The 23,084-nt window shown below is 37.8% G+C and overlaps 5 protein-coding genes across 6 annotated transcripts in view; 2 read left to right on the top strand and 3 right to left on the bottom strand.

The window, feature by feature from the left end:
- Positions 1-2,201: 2,201 nt before the first annotated feature.
- Positions 2,202-4,320, bottom strand: LOC117604777 (uncharacterized). The gene is made up of 2 exons (XM_034325239.2): positions 3,988-4,320; positions 2,202-3,918 (listed from the first exon to the last, which is right to left on the bottom strand). The coding sequence occupies exons 1-2, from the start codon at positions 4,107-4,109 to the stop codon at positions 2,541-2,543; spliced, it is 1,500 nt and encodes a 499-aa protein (XP_034181130.2). The 5' UTR covers positions 4,110-4,320; the 3' UTR covers positions 2,202-2,540.
- A 35-nt stretch (positions 4,321-4,355) lies between these two features.
- On the top strand, positions 4,356-9,016 carry LOC117604776 (uncharacterized). Its single transcript, XM_034325237.2, has 4 exons — positions 4,356-4,909; positions 4,992-5,252; positions 5,332-5,844; positions 5,920-9,016. Exons 1-4 carry the CDS (start codon positions 4,736-4,738, stop codon positions 6,475-6,477), a joined length of 1,506 nt encoding a protein of 501 aa, XP_034181128.1. The 5' UTR covers positions 4,356-4,735; the 3' UTR covers positions 6,478-9,016.
- A 105-nt stretch (positions 9,017-9,121) lies between these two features.
- LOC117604781 (uncharacterized) lies at positions 9,122-10,246 on the bottom strand. The gene is made up of 2 exons (XM_034325243.2): positions 9,901-10,246; positions 9,122-9,738 (listed from the first exon to the last, which is right to left on the bottom strand). Exons 1-2 carry the CDS (start codon positions 9,934-9,936, stop codon positions 9,181-9,183), a joined length of 594 nt encoding a protein of 197 aa, XP_034181134.1. The 5' UTR covers positions 9,937-10,246; the 3' UTR covers positions 9,122-9,180.
- Positions 10,247-10,578: 332 nt separating this feature from the next.
- On the bottom strand, positions 10,579-12,814 carry ImpE3 (Ecdysone-inducible gene E3). The gene is made up of 4 exons (XM_034325240.2): positions 12,390-12,814; positions 12,038-12,118; positions 11,245-11,963; positions 10,579-11,189 (listed from the first exon to the last, which is right to left on the bottom strand). Exons 1-4 carry the CDS (start codon positions 12,432-12,434, stop codon positions 10,808-10,810), a joined length of 1,227 nt encoding a protein of 408 aa, XP_034181131.1. The 5' UTR covers positions 12,435-12,814; the 3' UTR covers positions 10,579-10,807.
- Positions 12,815-16,800: 3,986 nt separating this feature from the next.
- LOC117604773 (uncharacterized) overlaps positions 16,801-23,084 on the top strand; it is a 29,539-nt gene continuing 23,255 nt past the window's right edge. The window contains exons 1-2 of one of the 2 annotated variants that reach the window (XM_034325223.2): positions 16,801-17,211; positions 22,507-23,000. In XM_034325223.2, the coding sequence (XP_034181114.2) occupies positions 22,970-23,000 (31 nt within the window). In that variant the 5' untranslated portion in view covers positions 16,801-17,211; positions 22,507-22,969. The remainder of the gene's footprint in view (positions 17,212-22,506; positions 23,001-23,084) is intronic. The other variant, XM_034325224.2, reaches the window with a different exon arrangement.

Here is a 23,084-nt window from a genome sequence, read left to right as displayed (position 1 = left end):
CGAGGGCTTCTTCAAGGTTCACTGATCTCAAACAACGTTAATCCAATACGAAGTATTTGTTAAAAAAGACGATATCTGTTTTTTATAGCTAATGATAGACGTTAGCAATGAGTAACACCGTTTCAACAATCATTGATCGATGAATTTGAAATTCAAATCGAACACTGCGAATACCATTGAGTTAATTTTTATATGACAATCCGATGTTATAATGTTTTTTACAAAATTTCCATTTTGCAGTCTGACGCGAGTTCGCTGATTTAAAAGTATAACAAGGATAACATATCTATTGAGACAATTATTTTTCATTTACACTTTTAACAATTTGTATCAATTCCAAGCTACCATTGTAATAGAAATCAATTTCTTCCTAACTATTTGATATATTAATATACACGTGAAATGATATGATGATGTAAGAGATTTTCGCTTAAATAAAGACATCAGATGCCAGAAAAATAACAAGATAAGACCAGTCCAAGAAAATTGAATACTCGTGACTGATTTACATAAATTTCAGACGATGATTGTTATTCGCTCAGATCCAATTATTTTAATGATGAAATCTTCGTAGATAGAAGTGATCAGAAATCAGTATGATTTATTATTAAGTGAATTAATATTTTAAATATTATATAAATTATTCTGTTAATTCAAATGGAAGAATTCTGATCGAAAGGTGATCAAAAATTTCCGGTGGATGACTCGAAAGTTGTTGTTCCACGATCGTTCACGGTCATCATCGTCAAAATTACAGATTTTGCCTTGTCAAATGTCATTGACCGGTCTGCAACCTTGTTTTTTAGCTTTTCTTGCTCTCTTTGGCCCTTCACCAAGCTCATGGTCTTAGGACTTCTAAGATTCTAGAAACCTCTTAATGAGAAACATATCCTTTATTATAATGTCTGCTAATTGATATATCATCAGAAACTCTATAGTTTCATTTGAATCGTTCTGTATCTACAAGTGTAATTTAACAAAACAAAAAATGCGTATCAAGGAAGAATAAATATCAAGGCAACTGTGAAACCAAACTATAATTACAAATTGATGTTTGTTACGTTGCATAAAGTATGTGCGATATGAAAATGAAATTCCTTGAATTGGAAATTGCAAAGAAGAAAGATGAAAAAGGACATATAATTCTTCTTCTTCTGAAATCAACAAAATGAAAAAGAAGGGATAACAAGGTAACCGCGAAACCGAGCAATTAAATAGTTAAATGGTGATTACGAAACACCATAAAAACCTCCGTTCGCAAAACTGAACGCTAACTTTACAATGTGACAAATGGAACCTAATCGAGTTGTTTTCCATCACAAGCGAAGCCGCATCAGTAAATCACCTCGCAAGGGCGACAGGTTTTCTGGCTGTTAAAAGCTTAAAGTGCAATCGCATTTTCTCTTCAACATTTAATACCAGATAACGCGCGATTTACGAATGAATCAGATAGAAGTAAATACTGATGTCCTGTTCCAGCTTTAATTTATTCAACAACGAAATGCATTAACCAGCACTGTTTTTCAACAACACTTTCTTCGCGAATAAGAAACTCATTTGTTTCTACGTAAATCCAAATATCCTTGCTCCCCTTCTCATTTATTATTAACCCTTTATTACACTCTTGATCGTTGGATTATTTCTCAATCATTTTTCTGTTTCGTTGAGAAACCAAGAAACCAGTTTTCGTTTGTACCAAGTATTTCATTAACGATATTGCTCCTCAACACGACGTATCGGTATTTAATGAGCTCGACGTCCTATAGGTTCAATGTTCCATAAACGAATATTTAATTACATGATCGACGTTCTTGACCGAAAATCAATTAACAAGCCCGTTCATTATTAATCCCGAAAAATCCTGATTCTAGAAAGTATCAGGCGGAAAGTTAAAGTACGTGATCTACCCTCTAAAAAAGATGCCACTTTTTAAAATAAAAAAAAATAAAAATGTCTTTTCGAAGAAACAAATTTTCGTCTCAAAGAATGAAGGTCACAGAAGGTGCACACACTGGTCAGACTATTTAGTCATGGTCATCACGTACTTGTAATTTACCAAAGAACAATTCTTCATGCTTTTTTTTCTTCTCGTGCTCGAGCTGCATGCAAAGATAGAATCTTTTTTCCTTTTCCGCTATGCGCAAAAAGGAACAATTCGTCTTACAGATGAATAGATAAATACATAACATCCTTGGTGTCTATAGAGAAGCATAGCGTAAGGAGCGAGTCGAAGGGAAAAATTTCAGAGAACTCAAATTTAAGAGAGAGTTCAGAGTCTAACTACTGACACATTACGAGTAAAAGAACGGCATCTTCATTGGGCATCTTTTATTCAATAAAAATTTACATTCCGCGAGCTTGAACTCGTTATAGGTCACGAATCCATCATGACCACGAAAAACAGTAGATTCTACAAGATTTCCTGTCGTGGATAAGATCACGTACATACATGATTTTATAAATACAATTTACATTGAAAGTTCTATACAAAATTCACGTGCTACCGAACACGATCGTTCTAAGTATTTTCTATAAATTAATCAAGGCAGTCGTTTCTGGTACTTAAGAGCTAAACTGTTTAAAGGAGACCTAATTTTTGTGATCCCAAGATCAATGGCATGACCGGTTAAAGGACACGATTGGTAGCGCTTCTTTTTGCAATTGCTATTGAAATTGTTTTTCTCTTGACGAACAATGTAGCGAGGAAAATAGTGTATTCGTTTTCGTTGCACGGTGGCACAAGCTGGCATTGTTACAACCAAGTCCTTCTTGTGGATCCTCTTCGCGGCTTCCGGAAACAGTCTGTCGTTCAAAAAATATTGTTCTAGCGAACCAGAGGACTTAGACGAGACTAAAGTATGATTCGATCCATGGGTGTCGAAATAATTCTGTTCACGAAATTTTCTTAATTCTCTGATCTCTTGGTCGGAAAGATGTTCTTTATCAATTTCTTCTTGGTCTTTATTTATGCAGACCGTAGGTTGATAATCTCCTGAAACGACGTAATTTTCAGGAGTAGTTTTAGAATATTGTGACTTATTATTATGGCAACACGGGCAGTCCTTGTTAATAGATATCCTTTTACTCTTAGTCGATAATTTCGAACTTGACTTTTTTAAATCAGGTACAGATTTCTTAGAGGAGAGTGTTCTTTTGACCACAGCCTTTGGTTTTGGTTGTTTCTTCAAAGACACTTGAATTCCTTTGCTAAGCTTATCTACATTCTCCAGTTCAGAACTTTTACTTTTACTAGGCTCCAAAGTTATGGGCATTTTAGGTAATGATTCAGAGTTTGTCAAGTGATTCTTCCTTTCTGATTTTTCATCCTGAGGTTTGGCTTGTCTAGACATAAATTTATGATAGTATTGTGATCTGGAGCATATTTCTGGGCAATCTCCTTTAGCAGCTGTTGATTGTAAGAGAGAAACTTTGCTCTGGACATTTCGCAAGAATTGAGACCTGGGTGCATAGTCTATTTTCTGTAACCTTCTTAAAGTTTCACAACTAATTGGTGAAGTTAAGAGTTGTTTCTCATTATCTTCTATAGTCACTGCACTGGTATATGTGTGACTTTTATGGTATTTGCAAGGTGAACGTTGCTTATGTTGAGTTCTCCCTGATCTTAACTGAATTTTTCTGTTATTAGGATTGCAGTAACATTCTTTTACTGGCTTTCTGTTAATGTGCTCTAAGCAGCATTGATTTTCAGAATGTTTTTTTGTGGATGTTAATAATCTTTTGGTTGTTGGTATATTAGGCATTGATGTAGATGGCTGTCTTGGACTATTACAGAAGTAATCTGAACATAAAGCAGCTCCAACTCCTTTGGAATCATTTCTTAGTTTCCATGATTTAATACTTCTTTTATTGAGTAAGCTAGGATCATTTGTATGAGTTTTATAGCCTTCTCTTGATGACCTGTAAGTGACAGGATAGTTAAGGTCATGAACAATATTCAAATGAAACATAATTATAAGTAATACTCACAAATTTTGCGAATATAGTTTCCTAAGTTCCTTAACCTTTTTAGAATTCACCTCTACCTGTGCTAAGAAAAATCGACTTCTTTCTCGTAACCTATTTATTCGCTCATTCAAACTCTCATCCATAAGTTAATACCATTTTTAATTATTAATTTTATGTATTTTCTTATTTTGTCTCGGGGAGAAAAACCTACGATGAAGTGTTTATTTTGGTTTTGTAGTAATTGAAGTATGTCAGGCGTCTTTTGTAAACAGAAAGATGCATCTCAGTCTTGCCAAAGTAATAAACTCATTTTTTTCCTTGCACATTTTTTTCGAAAGTAAATAAAAATGTTTCATTGTTTTACATTATTTTTCTAAAAGATATATGTATGATTAACTGGTGCAAAGGTGGGTGTGTTCCAATTGATAGTTTCAGAAGGATTTTTGGCATATTGGAAGATAGTAGATACAGTTTCAGAGATAGTGCTTTATTGCAGCCATGTTGGAGCATCGCGTAGGACGCGGCGTACGTTGTAATGTATCGTCACTCCTCAAGAAATTTTTAATTTAATTAGTCGTCTCGTGTTTATCCACCGATGTTTCGTCTCGACGGTATCCTGTGTATTTTCACGCGACTCGAGAAATATGAGACTGAAAACGTGATAATAGCCATCGCTTGTGTTTGTTACTTGCGGTAGATATAGGTTAGAAACGTTCGCATGTTTTAATCGCAAAGGCGCGCGTATTTTTTCACGTTCATCAGCGGCAAAATGGATTTTTCGGGGAACAATCTTGTCCATGGATCTCTCCCGCAATTTTCGGAATTAACATCCCGTTCAAACGTAATTCCCTTGTCGAAATTTACAAGCGGTGATCATACTCAAATCGAACAAACGCTTGTTTATACGACCGCCCCAGTAAATCACGCAAAACAGAGTTTATTTGTAAGACTGATGATCTTAATGAATGAAACATCTATTGTTTTTAATCGATTCTTATATGTACTAATAGGATGTTTTATTTCAGGTGAATTCAACTAACAAATATGCAGGACCAATACTTGCATGGCCAGATCCAAACACTTTGATGCAACTTTGTGAAAAGCAGGGCATTCAAACTATCAACATTCCTAATTACAATCAAAATAATTCAATACTTAGCGTTCAGTCAAATAATTTGCCAGTAAGGATCATACCCAATATGTATTTGCCATCGACATCTCAACCTGAGAATATAAAACAAGATTTAGATACAAGGAGTGAGAATGAGATGAAACCCCCAACTATGGTAGATGGTTTTACTTTAGCAGCTTAAATGTTTAGAAAGTTGTACATGCATCTGTTAAATTAAAGATATAATATTTCAGCAAGATTCTCAAGTTCAACTTCAGCAACAAAGTGCCATGGCAGAGTACTTCCAAAAATTACAAGCCACTACTCTTCCACTAACATTGCAGCAATTAATTAAGTTGCAAACAGAGCAAGTGAAGAAGGAAAAAACAGAGGAGGAGAAGGTGGAACACTCTCAAAACAACATTCTCAACATTCCCAGTGTTCCGGTGTTCAGAAATACTCAGTTGCAAAATGGGAACACTTACATGAATTCGGATCAGATGATGGTGTCTATTAATCCAAATGATCTGAATGTGCACATAGAGAGCCCACAAGAGAACGAAAACACGGTACAAACTATTAAGGTTGAACAGCAGATACAAACGGACTCTCCGAAAACTGAGAAGAAAATGAAATTCCGGGCAAAAACCGGTGAAATAAAAATTAGCGTTGGGTTAGATGGTTCGACTCTCTATTGTTGTCCAGAGTGCAATTTAGCATTTCCGGATAAGACGGAAATTGAGCAACACATACAAGTTCACATACAAGTATGTATCTATTATCCCAAACATGTTCAGTTACAAATGCAGACGGGTTAAATCAATGTGAATTTAATTTTTCAGGAACGTAAGTATCAATGCAAAGAATGTGGCGCTATGTTGAAACGAAAAGAGCATCTAGATCAACACATGCGTGGCCATTCGGACGAGAGACCGTTCAAATGTCCGGTGTGTCAAAAAGCGTTCAAGAGGAACGAACATTTAACGAGGCATTACGTTATACATTCTGGCGACAAGAATTTCTCCTGCTCAGTGTGCCAAAAAGCCTTCTCCAGGAAGGATCACTTGAATAAACATACTCAAACGCATTTAGGAATCAGAAGAAATAGAATGAAGAAGGAGCCGTTTTTCGTCGAGCAGAAGGAATCCTTTGAGAAGGCTCCCGAAGTTTCCAATATGCCTAAACAGGAAGTTAGTTTCGTATTGAAGGATGGTAGCTTTATCAAACAGGAGCCTAATTTCCTTCAGTACATTCAGAACCTTCAAAAAGATCAGAATTTGTTGCACACCTTCTCGACGTTTAAAGAACAAGCGATGAAGGAGGCGAACGTGTTGCAGCAACAGGCTGTTAATATGAACGAGATTCTGCCTCAGAATACAAGGTACTTAATGCCATCTTAGTCGTAGACAAAACTCGTCTAAAATCCAAAGCAATAAAGGCTGTTTAACGAGGGGCGTTGGAGTTAGCACAAAATAGAAAATTACGTGTTAGACGTGTACTAGGAATTGGAGTATATTCTAGAACTTGAAGAAATACAAAAGGTAAAAAAAAAAAAAAGGAAGAAATGGTAATTGAGCTAGCTGAAGGTATTCAGGTGCAATTAAATTGAGTTTCTAATTGGTATGTATTGATCTGAATTTTTTCATAAAAATTAACTTAAAGGATTAGTCAGGTTCTCATTCCGAGAAGGGAGAATTCATGAGACTTTCGATCACGATTTAGCAATTAGTATGCAAGCAAGCAGTACCTTATATTTGTATTCAAAGCGGACACGCGTTGAAGAGCTATGAACTATAGTTAAGTTCCATTGCTTGAATGAAATATCAATATTTCATTCTTCGGGATCGTCCGCTAAACAGTAATAGAGCCTGAGAGAGTCTAAATTAGTAAAAGCGTTATAAGAAATACATAAAAGAGGAAAAAAAAAAATAGGGGGTGAAGTAACTTTTAAGTGCACACCGTGACTGTCTCGTGTAAACTAGCTTTAAAGAAAATAGTTTGTTTACTGGTTCTAGTCTATGACGATGACAACAATGGGGATGAAACTCGAGTTTCGTACAAAGGATTCTTCGTGAGTACGAATTTCGAGTGCAGTTTTCTTTTTTATTAGCAATGGTAATGAAAAGCCAATCTGCCATTAGGATAAACGATATCTCTGAACGAGTACCAATAGAAAATAATAGAATACTGCCGATAAATGTTATGAAATTTATAGGATAATTTCGTGTATATAAGTGCTATTACAAATTTTACCTGACAAAGACTTGATAGGTGCGTTGTTTGAACTCTCTTTGATCTCTGATTCGTCCGTGTTCATTTATCATAACCGGATATTTGAAGAATATTAGGCTTCTTCACTTGTCACGATGAATTTCATTTTTAACTTTTTCATGCGGAAGAAATTTTTAATTTTTTTATCATCACTTTTCACCGATACCTTTTTTTAGATTAATTTATCAGTAAATGGAACTTTTATCGTTTTACAAAGGTTTTACAGATGATTTTACTGAACTTTATGGAATCTTTTCTGTTCCTGTGTACCAAAGAATTAGAGCGAAAAGTATTATTTTGGGATTTTTTTTATTGCAGACAACTATAATGCATGAAAGAGTTAAGGTTCCAAAATCGAAATCGAAATCTTTCCGCCAGACATTTTTTTCTAATATTTATTCTTAATAGTCTTACGAATGTGAGCGGAGGTAGATAATATTGCTCAAGAAAACGATCTTAAAATCGAACGGTTGTCGAAAAATTAGAATTTTAAATAATTTTTTACGGGTTAACGTATGCAGTCTCGCATAAAACACACTAAATATTCTTTATTAATCATGCCATTGAACGACGAGGGCTAATGTTACAAAATGAAACTATTGAAACTTTATCCTTTCCTTCAGATAAAATAGTTATTTTAATCACCCTATGGAGAAATTAATTACTTCGTTAAATATTGAATCTATAGAAAAATTCTATATTGTAGTATGAAATTATTCATACTAATTTCTTGACAACCTAAATCAACGATGGATGACGGTATCCTCGTTGAACCCCTTCTATCTGCGATTGTTCAAGATTTTTTCAAATGTTTGAATGTTTGAGATTAGAACAAGAGTAATTGCGGATGGCACTAAGCCAGGCCTGCACAGCAAGTGTGGTGTCGGGCATTAATGGCATCCATGGACAGAAGCAACGTAATTGATACATAATAGGTTTGAGGATTGTCCAAATTAGGTGCCCTTGGGGCAACTTCCTTCCTTTCCTACTATTCATTGTTATGGTCGCATTTTCATCATATGATTTCCCATAGATTTGGTTAGCAAATTAAATGCCTCCAGTGGAAATTTCGTCCTCTATTCCCAATTCTCCCCTATCTCTCCCGTCATTTGATTATCCATAGGCTCGAACGAAAGGATAAATGCCCCGTGGGGCAACTTGCTGAGCAGGCCTGCACTAAGATAAGGCTTTTACCGCGTTATCATAGAACCAAAGACTTTGAATGTTCGTGAAAATAGCAGTATTTTATCTCTTCCTTCTGAACTTCTTTCAACCACCCGATCCCCTTAACCCAGGGTAGTAACAATCGAATAATTTCTTAAAACTCGATGAATATTTAAGAGAAAAATCATTTCTATCCTACTGTCCTGGGTTAAGAAAACGGCGTTTGATCTTTCCACGAATGTTAATTGATTAGCGTAAGGATGTTTGTGCGTGTGGCCATTCGCACGAGCATCATAGTTAAGACGATACAATGATGAATTATTTTAACAATGGATACATTGCATTTGCAACTACGTGTTACTCGACGAGCGATTGTTATTGTATGATACAATGATATACCAAAAGAAAGAAAAGAAAAAAAAAAAAATGAAAATGAACGAACAAGAGGTAACACATGTATTTTTCAGACCAAGATATTTTTGAATAAAATAAGTGTCAAGAAAACATTCGTTGTTTAATTATATATTGAATTCGCGTGATAAAACAATCAACGAATGTTTTAAAAAGACAACAAAAATATTTTTACTTAAATTTTATTGAAAGACCATAGGTTACAGCAGATAATAATGTTCTTTGTCCAAACTTTGATACGTATATAAAATGAGTTCCTAATTATTTGTCACGGTATTGTTAGTATAAATGGCTCTAGCCAATTTCGAGTAAACACCATAAGTAATTCCCAAAAGCGAGCCAAGCCAGTCGACGAGATGGCGGCTCAGGGTGACCGGAAGTTGAAAGCCATTCCTCGGAGTAACAAACTCCACGTCCCGATTTTTATCTTCCATATCTTCCTCGTCAAACTCCAATGGTTCCAAACGATCCAACGGTTGAATATCGTTCACCCAATCGTCGTCGGACAAATATGTCCTTTCTGGTTCACGTGATTTCTCCGCGTCCTGGTTAATCCTCCGGTACTGTTCCATTCGATTCAGCCAAATCGATTTCAACGTTTGTACGTCGGGGTCAGGCGCATCCTTGGCCAAAATTTTCTCCACGTTACTCGTGTTCTCTGGCTTTCGAAACACGAAGTTGTACGTGGCTCGCAATTTTCCAAATAATTTGTCCAGAGGCTTCGTCTCGGTATTGGTTTGCTCGCGTTCGATCATTTCTTGGATCGGATAGAGTCTAGTTATCTGTGGCTTCGATCGCACTCTCATCGTGGAGAGCTGAAAACAATGTAACAATTTCTTTGTATTTTTATTAACATTAATATCACGCGGTAATGTTACAGTTTGACGTTAAACTCCCGGTAGAAATGAAATTTTGTAAAATGAAAGCTCCACTTCGGATCACCTAACACCGAGGAATATCAGAAAGCAATAACTCACGCAAAGAAAGCAAAATGCCAGAAGAATAATTTTCATGGTACCCTTAGGATGGCACGATCACCTGTTCTCTTTCAATGATTCCTTTCGGACGAAGCGAAGCAACGACTGGAGGACCCATTGATTTCAAAACCCATTTATACCATCGCGCAATACAATGGCGTAGAGTTTCGATACACCTAATTGAATGAAACACTTGTTTCTATTGTCTCTTGTCTACGTCGTTGCCCTGTGGACAAACCATTGACACGATGTTGCCCAACGATATTCTTACCCGAAGCACGTAACACTGTTCCGTGGACTCTGCCAGCTCATATTGCCCGACCAATAAACAATATCGTCCCTTGGGTCAAGGCGGATTGAAAAAACAAAATCAATTTCGCGGATTACGGATGGACAACAGCGGAATTTTGACCGTGGAACTGTTTGGTATTTTGCAAGTGAAACATGGTGTTTCAAGGGAGCCTTCGTTAACTAAAACGTTGCGAAATATTGGGATGTTGTTAGGTAAGTTTTGTTTGCAACGTTATACGAGAGTATTTTGTAATAAATTTCAGACAATATTATAGAATTTTTCTAAAGAAATGCATGAATCATTCCTTTTTCATTGCCAAAAAATCGAGCATGAGTCAGTATCATTATTATTCATTAATCAGCATTGCGGTTTAATGAGTCAACTAATCATATTTGAAATCTTTATTCAGTATTAATTGTACATGAATAGTAATCTCGGTTACATCACATTTATAGTATTGATTTTAATATCGCTAACGAACGGTGAGATCTTCGGTAAGAATAAAAAAAGGGAAAGAAACAATATAAATAATTATCTTCTTAATTATTATTTTTCGATGTACTCGGAAAGAAGACAAATTGAAATATACTCTGAAGATTAATTGTAAATCAGACGTTAGGGCGAGTATCGTAAAGGCAATAGAGGTCTCAGTTCCTTATTGAGGGTGCTCGAAGGATTATTAAGATCCCGAACAGCTTGATGAGTCCTGGTCTTAGAGTCGTCCCTCGTCAACTCGTTTCTTTCTAACACTTTATCAAGAATTTTTTTTAACTGCGACCCGATTCCACCCTCTGCCGATGTTTCGAGGGTATTCAGAACCTCGTCGGAGTATCCTGTGTATTTGCCGAATCCTTGCTTCCTCGCGTCTTTGCTGAGGGAGTCGTAAAGGTTCGCCAGTTGCTGAAGAGTCGCGCTTGGTCTCACATTGGAGCGTCGCAAGTAGCTGCTTAAGCTTGGCCTTGGAACTTGGCTCACCTTTTCACCCAGACGCGTGAATCTGTAAAAATTCAAATTGTGATTTGTTCAAAGTGGAATATGAAATAATATTTCACCTGTTCTCATCCTCTTCATCTTCTATGCCCTCCAGTTTCTCCACACTGATTCCTAACATCTTCAATTCCCCAGAAACATCACCGTCTTCGTCTAGAAATTTTGACGTGGTTGGTTTCAAAATTTCGTAGACACCTTGTACCACACTCTCGATGGTCGGTTTCTTTTTATCTTCTTTATTACTATCCTCTTCCAAAGAGGAACCAGAAGAATTCGCAGTCGCTACCAGACTCGTTCCTTTGATCAACGAAGTTTCTGCAGCCTCGGAGGAGACAGTCGATTCGTGATTTTCTTCAGGAACTTCTTGATTCGACTCTTGGACGTTATGCACCTGTTCCGAAGCTTCGTAATTCGTCTCTGGGGTCGCGTAGTTCGCTTCTGGCGTTTCTTGGTTAATCTCAGGCAATTCTTGATGACTGGAATCCTCGATGGGTTGGCTCGACGTAGCCTTAATATATTCTTCTTTAACTTCGATCGTCTTCGTCGAATTTTCCATCCCTTTAGACGTTTCATTCACGTTTGATTCTTCTTCGTCGCTGTTTATTCCCTCCTGTGGGATCGTCGACGTACTCGTGGATGTAGTTTGAAATTTTTCAGTGGTTGATTGATCATTTTGTATCGGATCATCGATGGGTGGTTTCGAGCTGCTCGTTACAATAGAGACTTCCGAAGTCTCTTCCGATTGCAGAAGTTTCAGTTGCTCGACGGCATGAAATATCACCTGAGGCCAAAATTATCCTTTATTCATGTACGAAGCATACTTGAATAGTTTTTTATCTAATTAATGATACTCACCTGCATGGCTGCAGGAAGATACGAGTCTGAGTACACGGGCTTCGAAAATGCTGGTGGATTTCTAATGATTCCGCTGATTGCCTGAAACGACAAAATTTTGTATAATTGCTTCAAGTTGGGATTCAAGGAAACTTAGCTATAACTGAGCATTAATTATTCTAACGATGTTCTTCTTTCCGAGAAACCGTTTCTTTCTTATTAAGACGAGCTATGACGTTATAAGACAGAAAAAAGGGATCGCAAAAACGTTCGAATAACCGTTCAACATAATCATATTTCTTCATTTTATTTATAGAGATGACAAGAATCTTTGCTACGATTATATGAAATTCACATCACTGCAATCTTTTACCTGTCGAAACAATAGAATCAGGATGAAACCGCAAACTGCCTTCATGTTTTCCCTCCGAAATTTGCTCGGCCGTTGAAAAATCGGTAGTTGGACGATCACGAAAATGATGAATTTCAAAGGAGGCGGCAACTTGGTCCCATTATCGACCGGTCGGTCTTTAAAGCGCGATCAGACTGCGCCAGTTCGTCGTGGAATCGCAAGTAGCAACGGGAGGTCGTTTGAGAAAAAGCACAGGGTCCTCGGATTCCTCTGTTTTCCTTCCTCGGATCAAGGTTCGCGGTCGAGAGACGCCACGAGACTGGTCTCGAAAAGGCTGGTAACGGTTTCAACTCGTCCTCGGCTGGTCGCACACCTACAATCATACCTGGTCGCACACGCGAACGTACGTAGGTTCGCAGGAGTGTGTCGACGATCGCTTTGGACGAGGAAGAACGAGTCGTTAGCCGGCCATCGTGACACTTAAATTAAGTTGCGATCGGTATGCATCGCGTGTCCGTGAACCGGCCGATCCTTTTTCCGCTATGCGTGCGACTCATTCCGCGACTCGGTAGCTTTACGATAATTCCTCGCCACGGTCCACAAACTCGAGAACCATTTACCTCGTTTATCTTTTTCCACCGGTCTCGTTTAAAAGCATCGTTCCCATGGACACGATCGAAAGTGAATTCGGTAGCCGGTGATCCGGACTTTCGTTCTCGGTAGACCGCGACCTTGCACAAGGCCGTTGCTGAGGATTTCTTTAGTATGGAAAAAGAACGAGCGGAGGTGGACCTTCAAGGCGATTCGGTTATGGGTGTCCATAGAATGGAATCGGAAAGATCGGCAACCGGTTCTCAACACGTGTGTCGGTCAATTCTGTACACTCGAGTGCAGTGTAGAGTCTGTTAACGAGGAATCGTAGGGAAGAAGAGATTAGGTTTTTAGGATCTCCCTAAAATCCTCCTAAGGAGGGAATTAACTTTCTTTTTAGATTCACCCTGGCTTCTTCCAAAGTCGAAGGCCTTCGATAAGAACCTTACCAGCAGCACCCTAAATATCTTTATTTCAATCTTTAACTTCCTGAACTCTTCTGACTGGATATGTATTAAAATTTCGTAATACCAATAAGGTTAGTAACCCCTATAGAAAAGATCTTTCAGCATTTGGTAATTGCGTTCTTATCTGAGAGGCATGAGGGTACCACCATTCGATAAAGGGAATCATATGTGTAGGAAATGCTATATATTGAAGCCTCGCTGTTAGGGCAATGCTTCATGTAGTTGCATTTCGAATATTGCTTTTCGTGGAAATCCATCGACGTGTTCTTATTCTTAGAACAGTGGTACAATTTTTGGAAACCATGCAATTCGATGCAGTTTTCCTGTTGATCTTGATGGTAATAATTTCTCTCGTTTATTATTAACGTTAATAATTTCAATTGTTTAATAATAAATATACAGATTTTTGGAGTGTATACGAAACCCATGGATCGATCGATTGGCGATTCGATCAACAGGATCGATCATGGTTCGATAGAATTAAGAAACTCGGTTGGGGATACTACGTTAACTCTGGAAAACGTAACTGTTCAAAACGTAAGTAACACGTGTAACAATTATTGAAAGAAAGTCGAGACGGTGGAAAGTTTCAACGAAACAACTCGGAAACGCGTAATAAAATCCAGGAGCAAGCTTTTATTCGTGGTAATAAAATATAATAAAACTGGAAGGTGGTTCGTTTACGCGACAACTATATATTCTAGTTTATGTTTTACACAGCACGAACCATAAAGGGGAACTTATTTATACTTTAATCACACGTTCTGCCTTCTCTAATCCAATAACATTAAACTGGTAGCATCGTCTTTTACGTTTCTTCTATTTTATATTTAACACGGTTTCAGTATTTAAATAACGTTTCCTTGGAATTTACAGTCTGAAGGATCAACCACCGTGAAACCAGGCTTCCTCACCTGGCTTCTGGCACCGTTGTCTCAAATCAACCCTCAATCTCTCTTGCAAAACGGGGTGCTTCAATTGAAAGAAACACTGAATAATCTTGGCTTGAAGACTCGTCAGGATATCAAAGCCAAACAATTAACCGGAGGGAATAATTTGCTACATGTCGAGGGTATAAACGAACCAGGATTTTACGCTAACAGATTAGAACCTGCGGGATTTTTTGATGGTAATAATGGTTGGGTAGAGAGTAAGGGAGGAATTCCAGCAGCTTCTGAGGCGATCCTTTCGACAGGAAGCCTGCTCACTGATTATCCTGTGGCGTACAGGAGGAAGTAGAGCCACTTCCGGAAGTGGGTTCGTTGAGATAGAGGTAGATATCTCTGAGATAGATGTACGGTGGTCAGATAGCGTTAGGTTTATTCTAAAGGGTATGAAATTAAATGAATTAAATTTGATTGTTTAATAAGGGCTTCAATAAAGAGAAGTTAATTGAAGTTTTTCTATTAACTAAAGACGATTCGAAGATAGTGAATAAACTGAAAGGTTGAAACGGGGTGAAAAGAAGAAAGTAGATTTCGAGTGCAAATAAAGTAAGCGGATAATTCTCCTGGAACGTGTGAGGGAAAAAGTGGAAATATTCTGGGTTGTTCGTGTCTTTTAGGTTTAGGTGAAGACGCAGGAGAAAGCTTTCAATAAATAAGCAGCTTTCGAGCTGAAAAGAAATTCTTTCTCACACTGTATAGCGTTTTTCGATCATATCAACTTTTATCCTTTCAATAACCAATGGCAGTCTGAAAAATTAACAATTCTGTCGCTGTTTCGTTAACGAACCCTGAAAATCAGATCGACATTTATTTGTCAAACATTTCCAGTTCCGGGAAGCCTCGAAATTCGAAAACAAAATGTTTAAGTACAGCTCCCTTTGTCGACAAATTATGAGCTTTCAATTTCCACGTAAAACCCGTTTTGATGGTGGACACGTTGAAATGACATTTAATTACAGAACAAATATATCCCGTGGGTGTATTGGTCGGTGGTGATTCACGAGGGCAAAAGAAACGAAGTTTAAACCAATCCAGGGATTCATTTACTCGTATGGTTTCATCTTTCATTGATGAAGAATTCATTGACTTTAAAGCTATTCCGCTCTTTTTAGAAACGAACTAGTTTGATAATTACAGACTCGTACGAATGCAAACATATTAAAAAATTCGGTAAAAATATATCTCTAGTAAAAGGGTTCAAATTCAACATAGAAATCTTGTGTCAAAACGATTCGTTTGTAGCGTGTACGATCAGATAAAAAGTGAAAAAGAAGGTGCGAACGGAATTGTTTTGAACAGACAGCTTAGCTGCATGTTCGCTGCACCGTTAGCGTGAAAGCTCGCTTAAAAACACGGCAAACAGCCGTGTCGGGGCTTTAATAACGTAGGCGTCAATCGATAAACCACATCGGGAAAAGATGGGACACCGGCTTCTAGCTCGTCCATTTTCAAGACCTAAGCACCTTAGGTCTAGAAATCTTAAGTTTGTGTCAGAATTCCAGGATGGTCCCGCGAGTTTAGCATGCTTCGCTCATAATACAGCGGAAGTTGCTTGACTCACGGCATCTGTTTCGCTACTTAAACCAGGAAGAAGGTTGCCGGATTAGCCACGCCTGTCGTTATCGCGAGGAATTAACAGGGAGATTAGACAATTAGCCGATGTCTCGGTGGGATGAAGTTCCCTCGAGTGCCAGTCTCGTCGATTCTCCTCTGTGATGGAGTGTAATTAACGGTGTAATTATTGCACAAATTGAACGGTAAGAAAGTTCCACGGTTCTTGTTCTTTCGAGGATGCACATGTACGATTACGTAAAGTGGAACACGTGGTTAGTCAATCCTTTAGAGGGTGGACAATTTCCTTTTTGTACTTTATATTATTATCTTGTGTATAAAACCCTTATCCTCTGGTCCATTTCTATGTAATACAGCAATGATTAGTTGCAGCTTAGAAAATTAATATTACAGGATATATTAGAGGAGCCCTTGTAATGTAATCCTATAAGTAGGTTTTGCTTAATCCATAGATTCCATGAATCTTGTGATTATCAAACTATTATATTCAAATGTTAATGCTATTCAAAGTTTGCATTTCCCATTACGAGGCGTTGGTGATTATTGACCATAATGGTTAAAAAAAGCTAATAAATTAGAAGGGTTATAATTTGTTAAAACGTACATCAAAATTTACGGCTTACCGTAACAAGAAAATATGAAAGGTATGCAAATTATTGCGATTAAAGTGTTTCATCATAAATAACAAAACACCGTTTGTCTTTATTTTTATTATACAAAAAAAGAAGTCCGTATTATCAACCCCTTCGTTCCATCTTCGGGGATGCGAAAGGGTTGACAAATTCGTACATATAATACATATACCGGGAAAAGTGGTGGGGGAAAGAGTGGTAGTGGGGATACAGCTGAAGCGCGAGGGGCGGCAGTCGAGGCTCGTCAGTCGACCGAGGAAGATGTGTATTGTTGCTCTCGGTTCGGACGCGTGATAAACAACGTGTACGAAAGCGAGACGCGATCGGTATACAAACAGAAACATCATTCGAGTAACAGTCTGTCGAACAGAATATTTCGCATGTAACGAATTTGTCGAACTTTTGTCCTCGCGTGTTGTGTTTCGTTTTCTTTTATTCGTTCTATACTCTACTGCGTGTGTTCCCTTCGAATTGAAACTCGGTTAATCGACCGTGCTACTGGAACAATCCCTTTCCCTTTCGTCTCGGGAAGAAGGGATATCGCGTTTATTCGTCCAAGAGGGATGAAAGAGAAAGAAAGTACAGGGAGGTCAGCCCGGAAGGAGTTGATTGTTGATTGCTTTCTTCCTGTCGAGTAAGTAAAGCAGGATTTCATTCTTAATCAGTGTTCTCTTTATTAATGTTTATAAGCGTACATAATTATATTATATGCGTACAATAAACGGTATAGAACTTAGATAGAATAGATATTTTATTCTAACCACTCGGCGAGGGAAACGATATAGGTAGTTTGAAAAGCAATATGGCGTCCAAGTGAAATGCGCGGGTTTTTGAGATTTCAGTTAGGTTAGGTTGAGACTGCCTTCGCTTGGCACTTATCGCTGACTTCAACTCCTATAGACAATTTTATTTTATACTACTGATATGTACTGATATACTACTGAAATGTAGCCCTTAATTTTTTATGATTATTCATCTATTGTTTATTTGTTCAATTAATGCTATCGTTTCGTTGATTTATAATAGCTATATATTATAATCAGTTCGTTTTTCCTTCAAATTGAATTGACAATCGAACGGAAATTTCATTGTTAACTATGACAATCGAACAACTTCCGGAATACGGTTCCAGCTTCCTGAAATATTTGGCAAGGATCGTAGCATTATTTTTGGAAGTTGTTCAATTGTATTCTTCTCTTTCACTGCAGCAAAATTTTCTTCCCATTCCACGATAGATCGTTATTATTAATACATGTACAGAATAAATCGTAGTATCGTAGATTTTATAGTTATGATTATGCAAAATAACGCGAAACTATTCAACATTCGCCACAGGGATAATGCAAATTGGAAAAAGTTTGTTTTACGAGTTGGTTCGACGAATCGATACGAACGGTTCCCATTGTAGAAGAGCTTTGAACATTTATTCGTTCGACTACCATCGAAATTAAATTTTGGCCCATTCAAATTTACTCGGCAAACAATTTTATCTTTCCCTCTCTTTCTTCGCCTATTCTTTTCCACCTATCCTGTTGTATGCAAGTCGATATTGCGACCGGTAACGTGATCAGAGAAACGTGAGATTTATCGAGAAAACTATTATTGGCAGGAATTTCGATAACAGGAACCGGATGATATTTTATTCACCTAATAATCCTCAAAGATATCTATTAAAGTTAATAAAAACTGCCAAGGTACTCGATTGATGTGTAATAATCAAACTCAAATTATTCTAAAATCGATCTATAGCCAGGATTTGAAATGTTAGTCAGGATCGCGCTGTTGCCTCACGTGACCGTCTTTAATCCCGAGGACTTCCGGTTCTTGAACGCGATAACGTGGCTGAAAGGAGTTTCGCCTTGAGCGATAAACGATTTTTCCTTCGTAAACTTTGAATAGCTGCAAAAAGAAAAAGATATTGAATTTGTGCTTATATTAAAATGCTTGATAAAGCTTGTAAAACTGCGTCTATATAACATATTATAGCCTTTATTATAATACAAATCTACAGATTGTAGCTTTAATTGGCAATTCAATATAATGGAGAAATAATATCGGGAGGGGGGGAGGATTTATCTTGTCTCCCTTTCCGTTTGTGTAACCGAAGGATTGTTTGCAATCGTTGCCGTCTTTAGAGATTGCTGGCCCTTCAAAGGGAAAACTCATCCATTCGGTGAATCTTCCTTCGTTCCTTTTCCCTTTGCCTCCCTCTTACATGATGTATCGGTTCGTAATAAAACGAGTTATATTTCGAGATAGGTTTGATCGATCGATACTTGAAATGCTTTCACGACTGTTTCTCCCAAACTGGATGAACTCTGAAATAATCGGAGGATTCAGGTACCCATTTCCTTGGAAATTAAATCAGTGAATTTGAACGGTTGAGGTCTAATTAATACCACGAATTTACCACTGTATTCCAGTTTAATTTTATCCAACAGAATTCTGCCTCTTAAAAAAAAAAAAATTCTCATCCCCTGGTTCGTAACTCACCCCCTCTTTACCATGCAGTTTAGTGTCCATTCAATTATAAAAGGAGCTGCCTAAAATACTTGACCTTTGAGCTCTTGTATCTGGCACTTATTGAATCGCGGCTGACCTTGCATGGATGAAACTACTAGCCTCGAGGCGGAAGCGGCGAACGAGGGTTCTTCAGGGTCTCTATCCTTTGATTCTCCCTTTTGTTTCGCGATGGGTGGTGGACAGTGACCTTTTTGGTACTCGCGTGTACTTGCGTCACCAGGCCGACTTGTGCCTTCTTGTTTTTGACATTTGCCACGACAAATAAACGACCCAGTGACGTAATTCATTGATAATTGAACGGTATTCGATCGGATCCCCCCTATAGAGCATGATATACATCAACAATTCTCTTCTTGCGTTTCCGTTTGCTCTATTATTCCGTCGAATGATACGCGTTCTTTGTATAATATCGAGCTGCTGCCTCGATTCTTTGCTGGTTGAAAAATGTACCGAAAGAATGATTTTTTAGATGAGAATTGAAATATTTCAGAGTTATACTTGGTTGAAATATCGAGTGAAAATTATTAACGATTTTATTTTCAATTTAATCCTTGGATTAAAATGTAATTTCAGACTCTGGAGATATTTATTTTTCAACTATATGAAAATATGTAATTGCAAAATTTTCACGTTGCAATTTAGGATTTTTAAATTACAAAATTTTCGCCTTACAATTTAGAGTTTCAAGTGAGAAAATAAGAAGAAAGAGAAGCAGAGAGTAAAGAAAGCGATGTTAGTCGTTACATTTATTATCTCGTATTTTCATGAAGGAGTACAGACGGTTCGTTATATTAAAAGATGATTTAAAGAAACTACTATACTCCGGCTAACGCAAATACGAACATTATTTTTTGAGATAAACAGACGATGGAATAGTGTCGCGTAAAAGAAGAACGTTTTTAACAAGCCAGAAGACAACTCGTCAGGCAATCTACTTTCATTTGTAGTACACGACATGCATGCTCGTAACCAGTCCGATTTGCACAGCTAAACAGCATTAAAATTCATGAAAATCTCTCAAGTGGCTACGGCAGCTCGTCGACTTTATGCATTCGACGAAAGAAATTCAAATAAACAGTGCCGTCTCTCTTTCTCAGCCGGCGAAGTGGGTACTACGTTTGTTTATTCTCCATCATACTTCTATTCGTATTTTTCACTTGCCCCTCTGTACGAGTTTCATGTCAAAACAGACGGAAAATGTTTCTTATTCTTGTACATATTTTCCAAATATTTTGTATGTTTTCTATACGTAAGATTAGAAAGGGGCTCTAAGTACTCTCCTCTTAGACTTAATTCCTTCATTTAGCGCTGCTTTTATCCCTGACAATCTCTCTCCTATAATTTCTGCGAATTTCATTTTCCAACCCTCGCCAGAAAAATCACCCTTTTGAATTTAATATCTGGAGGCGTTTTTCTAAATTGAAAATCAGGCAACTTCATTTCGACTTGGCTAGGATTTTGGTAAATCGTCCTAGGGGGTGAGCGACGAACCAATCGGTGCCAGGAAAACAAAAGGCTGTCCTCAGATGTAACACCTACATTCATTTTCCCCTTTTATATCCTGCAATTTCTCTTCTTTCCTTTCCTTTATCGCATCGTCTTTTGTTTCCGTGCTCCGTTTTCCTCCCGCTTCATCATCCCTCTGTCTTTATTCATCTTCCCGTCGAGCCGGCTGAATTTATCTTTCTTCAATACATTCGAACCCTCGTATCCTTTATTTTTTTGCGTACAATACTGTCAAACACGAGGAATAGCAATGAGGCCGAGGTTCAAGGATGTCTACAATCCCTGTTATACGTCGTTTTTTTTTACGAGTTTCTTCCTTATTTTCAGAAACTTTTTGAAATCTTTCATTTTTAATAAGGGGTAGGTAGGTCTACATAAGGCATACGAAATCGTTCATTTTCTACTTTAACTAGCGAGGTAGAATTTTAGAGAAAATTGAAAAGTATTGTCCATCCCCGCTGAGTCGATGAATGTTTTAAAGAAACCAATATCGTTCTCGTCGGTCTTCTTTAGATCACGATACACACCCCTTTCCCAGTGATCCGATGTAGTTGAAGTAGGTACAGCATTCTGTTCGACGTACTTACTAAGCTTCTCACGGTCGAAATTTACGAGGAAGTCGGAAACGTTCCCGGAATACGAAAGGGCGTGCAACGATACGCGCTTATCGCGCACGTATAAACTCGCTGGAAAAGGAAGCCGCGGACGAAAAGCAACCCCTTGGGCTTGCGGTGAACTTGTCTTTTGCCTTTACCTCGCGGCTTAACCCTGAAGGAAACTGCGAGCGAAAAGCTCGGAAAAGTTTTCCACGAAACACCGACGGAAAAGAACATTTCCAGAAATCGTCGTGCATACATTCGTCTATGCTTTCGTTGTTACTCTATATTCGCGAAACTTTCATTCGCATGGCGTGTGGAAATTTTCAGGTATCGGGGTAACTTTTCAATCTCTTCGCGGTCTTTTATACTTTATTCTATTTTTATCGATAGTTGCCTCGTTGAAAGTTTGATTGCTCGTAATTGTCGAGTGAGATTCTCGTGTAAACAGGTTTTCAGAAATTTCTACGTCATAGTCGAGATGAAAAAGAAAACGACGAAGCATCGGGGTCAATTAAAAATATATATCGGTTCAATTAACGTGACCTAACCCAGTTTTGTAGCAACGAGAAGCGACAACTCGACGAATTTGGTTTTAATTCCGTTCGATTATGACACGCAAGCTTACGAATTTGGAGTATTTAGAATTGTTTTTGAGCAATGCCTCTTCACGAGAATTTTCTACGTTACAGTTTTTCTTTTTTAATTCGTGTCTAACGTTTATTTATGAGAAATTAAAACGGTTCCCAACGTCAGGAGATATAATATTAAAGCTCTCGAGTTTCCTTTGAACGATAACGTTCAACGTTATCACCCGTACACCACCGAGAATATCTTTCCTTATCATGATTTACTTTTACGATGCTGGCTCTCGAATTCTTTTTGAATTTTATGCAAACGAGCGATTTTCTGTTTACAGAAACACTCGCGAATCGCTCCAAGTATCGCAATAAATGGCTCTGCCGTTCTCGTTAAAACACGTTTCATTTTATGATTTCCTTTTTTTTCTAAACAATCTCGTCGTACCTTAAGATTAGAATGCTTTTTACAACCACCTGACCAAATTATGAAATATCGCGTGGACAGAAGTGCTTTTACAGCAAAGTATTGTTACGAGAACGTGAAATATATTTCTCGACCCTGCATTCGCAAGAAAAAAAGATAAAATTCCATTATAACAACGAAACTTTCACATCCAGTGAAATATTCGAAAATGTTAATAATATTATATACTTCAAAACATTGTATTTGTTAAATTCCAATTGACAACACATCTTCAAGACAATTAATTGTTTTGCCAACAGGTTCGCGATCGCCGTCTTCACGAAGGACTCTCCGTTCGACGAATAAATCAGTTCGAATAAAAGGAAGGAATCGAAATTTCGAAAATGTCTCGTCACGATGACCTTTCGCGATTCAAAGGTAGCCTCGATCGAGGGAAATGACGATTTATCGTTTCGTTCGACTGTCAATGGCCAAGTGGAACGTTCGATCGCTTGATAATTCGATTGGTCAACCAGGAACGACGTTAATTATGGTTCGGTACGAGCGTTCGATCGCTGCTACAGCGACGGATCGTCTAACGAGGGTGAAGAAAGCTCGTTGGGTGAAAAAACGAACGGCGTAGAGATCGGAAATCGGCATCAGCTAATTGGATAGCCGTGATTTAAAGGCAATTCTGAGGCGAGTGACGTTGACACGTTGAAACGCTTTCATTTCCATCGAAGAAAGACGCTGGGATAACGTGGGACCATTAGAAGCATCGAAATGAAGCTGGGCGATAATATGACTATGGAAGGTTAGTGAAACTATTTTCTATTTTCCGCAAATTCGCTAATTATCACCTCGATAATCCATTAAATCCTTTAACCCACGTAGCCGT

Source organism: Osmia lignaria, chromosome 5 (assembly GCF_051020975.1).
Source record: "Osmia lignaria lignaria isolate PbOS001 chromosome 5, iyOsmLign1, whole genome shotgun sequence".
NCBI classification, from domain to species: domain Eukaryota; kingdom Metazoa; phylum Arthropoda; class Insecta; order Hymenoptera; family Megachilidae; genus Osmia; species Osmia lignaria.
This window is presented reverse-complemented; position numbering and strand designations above follow the sequence as displayed.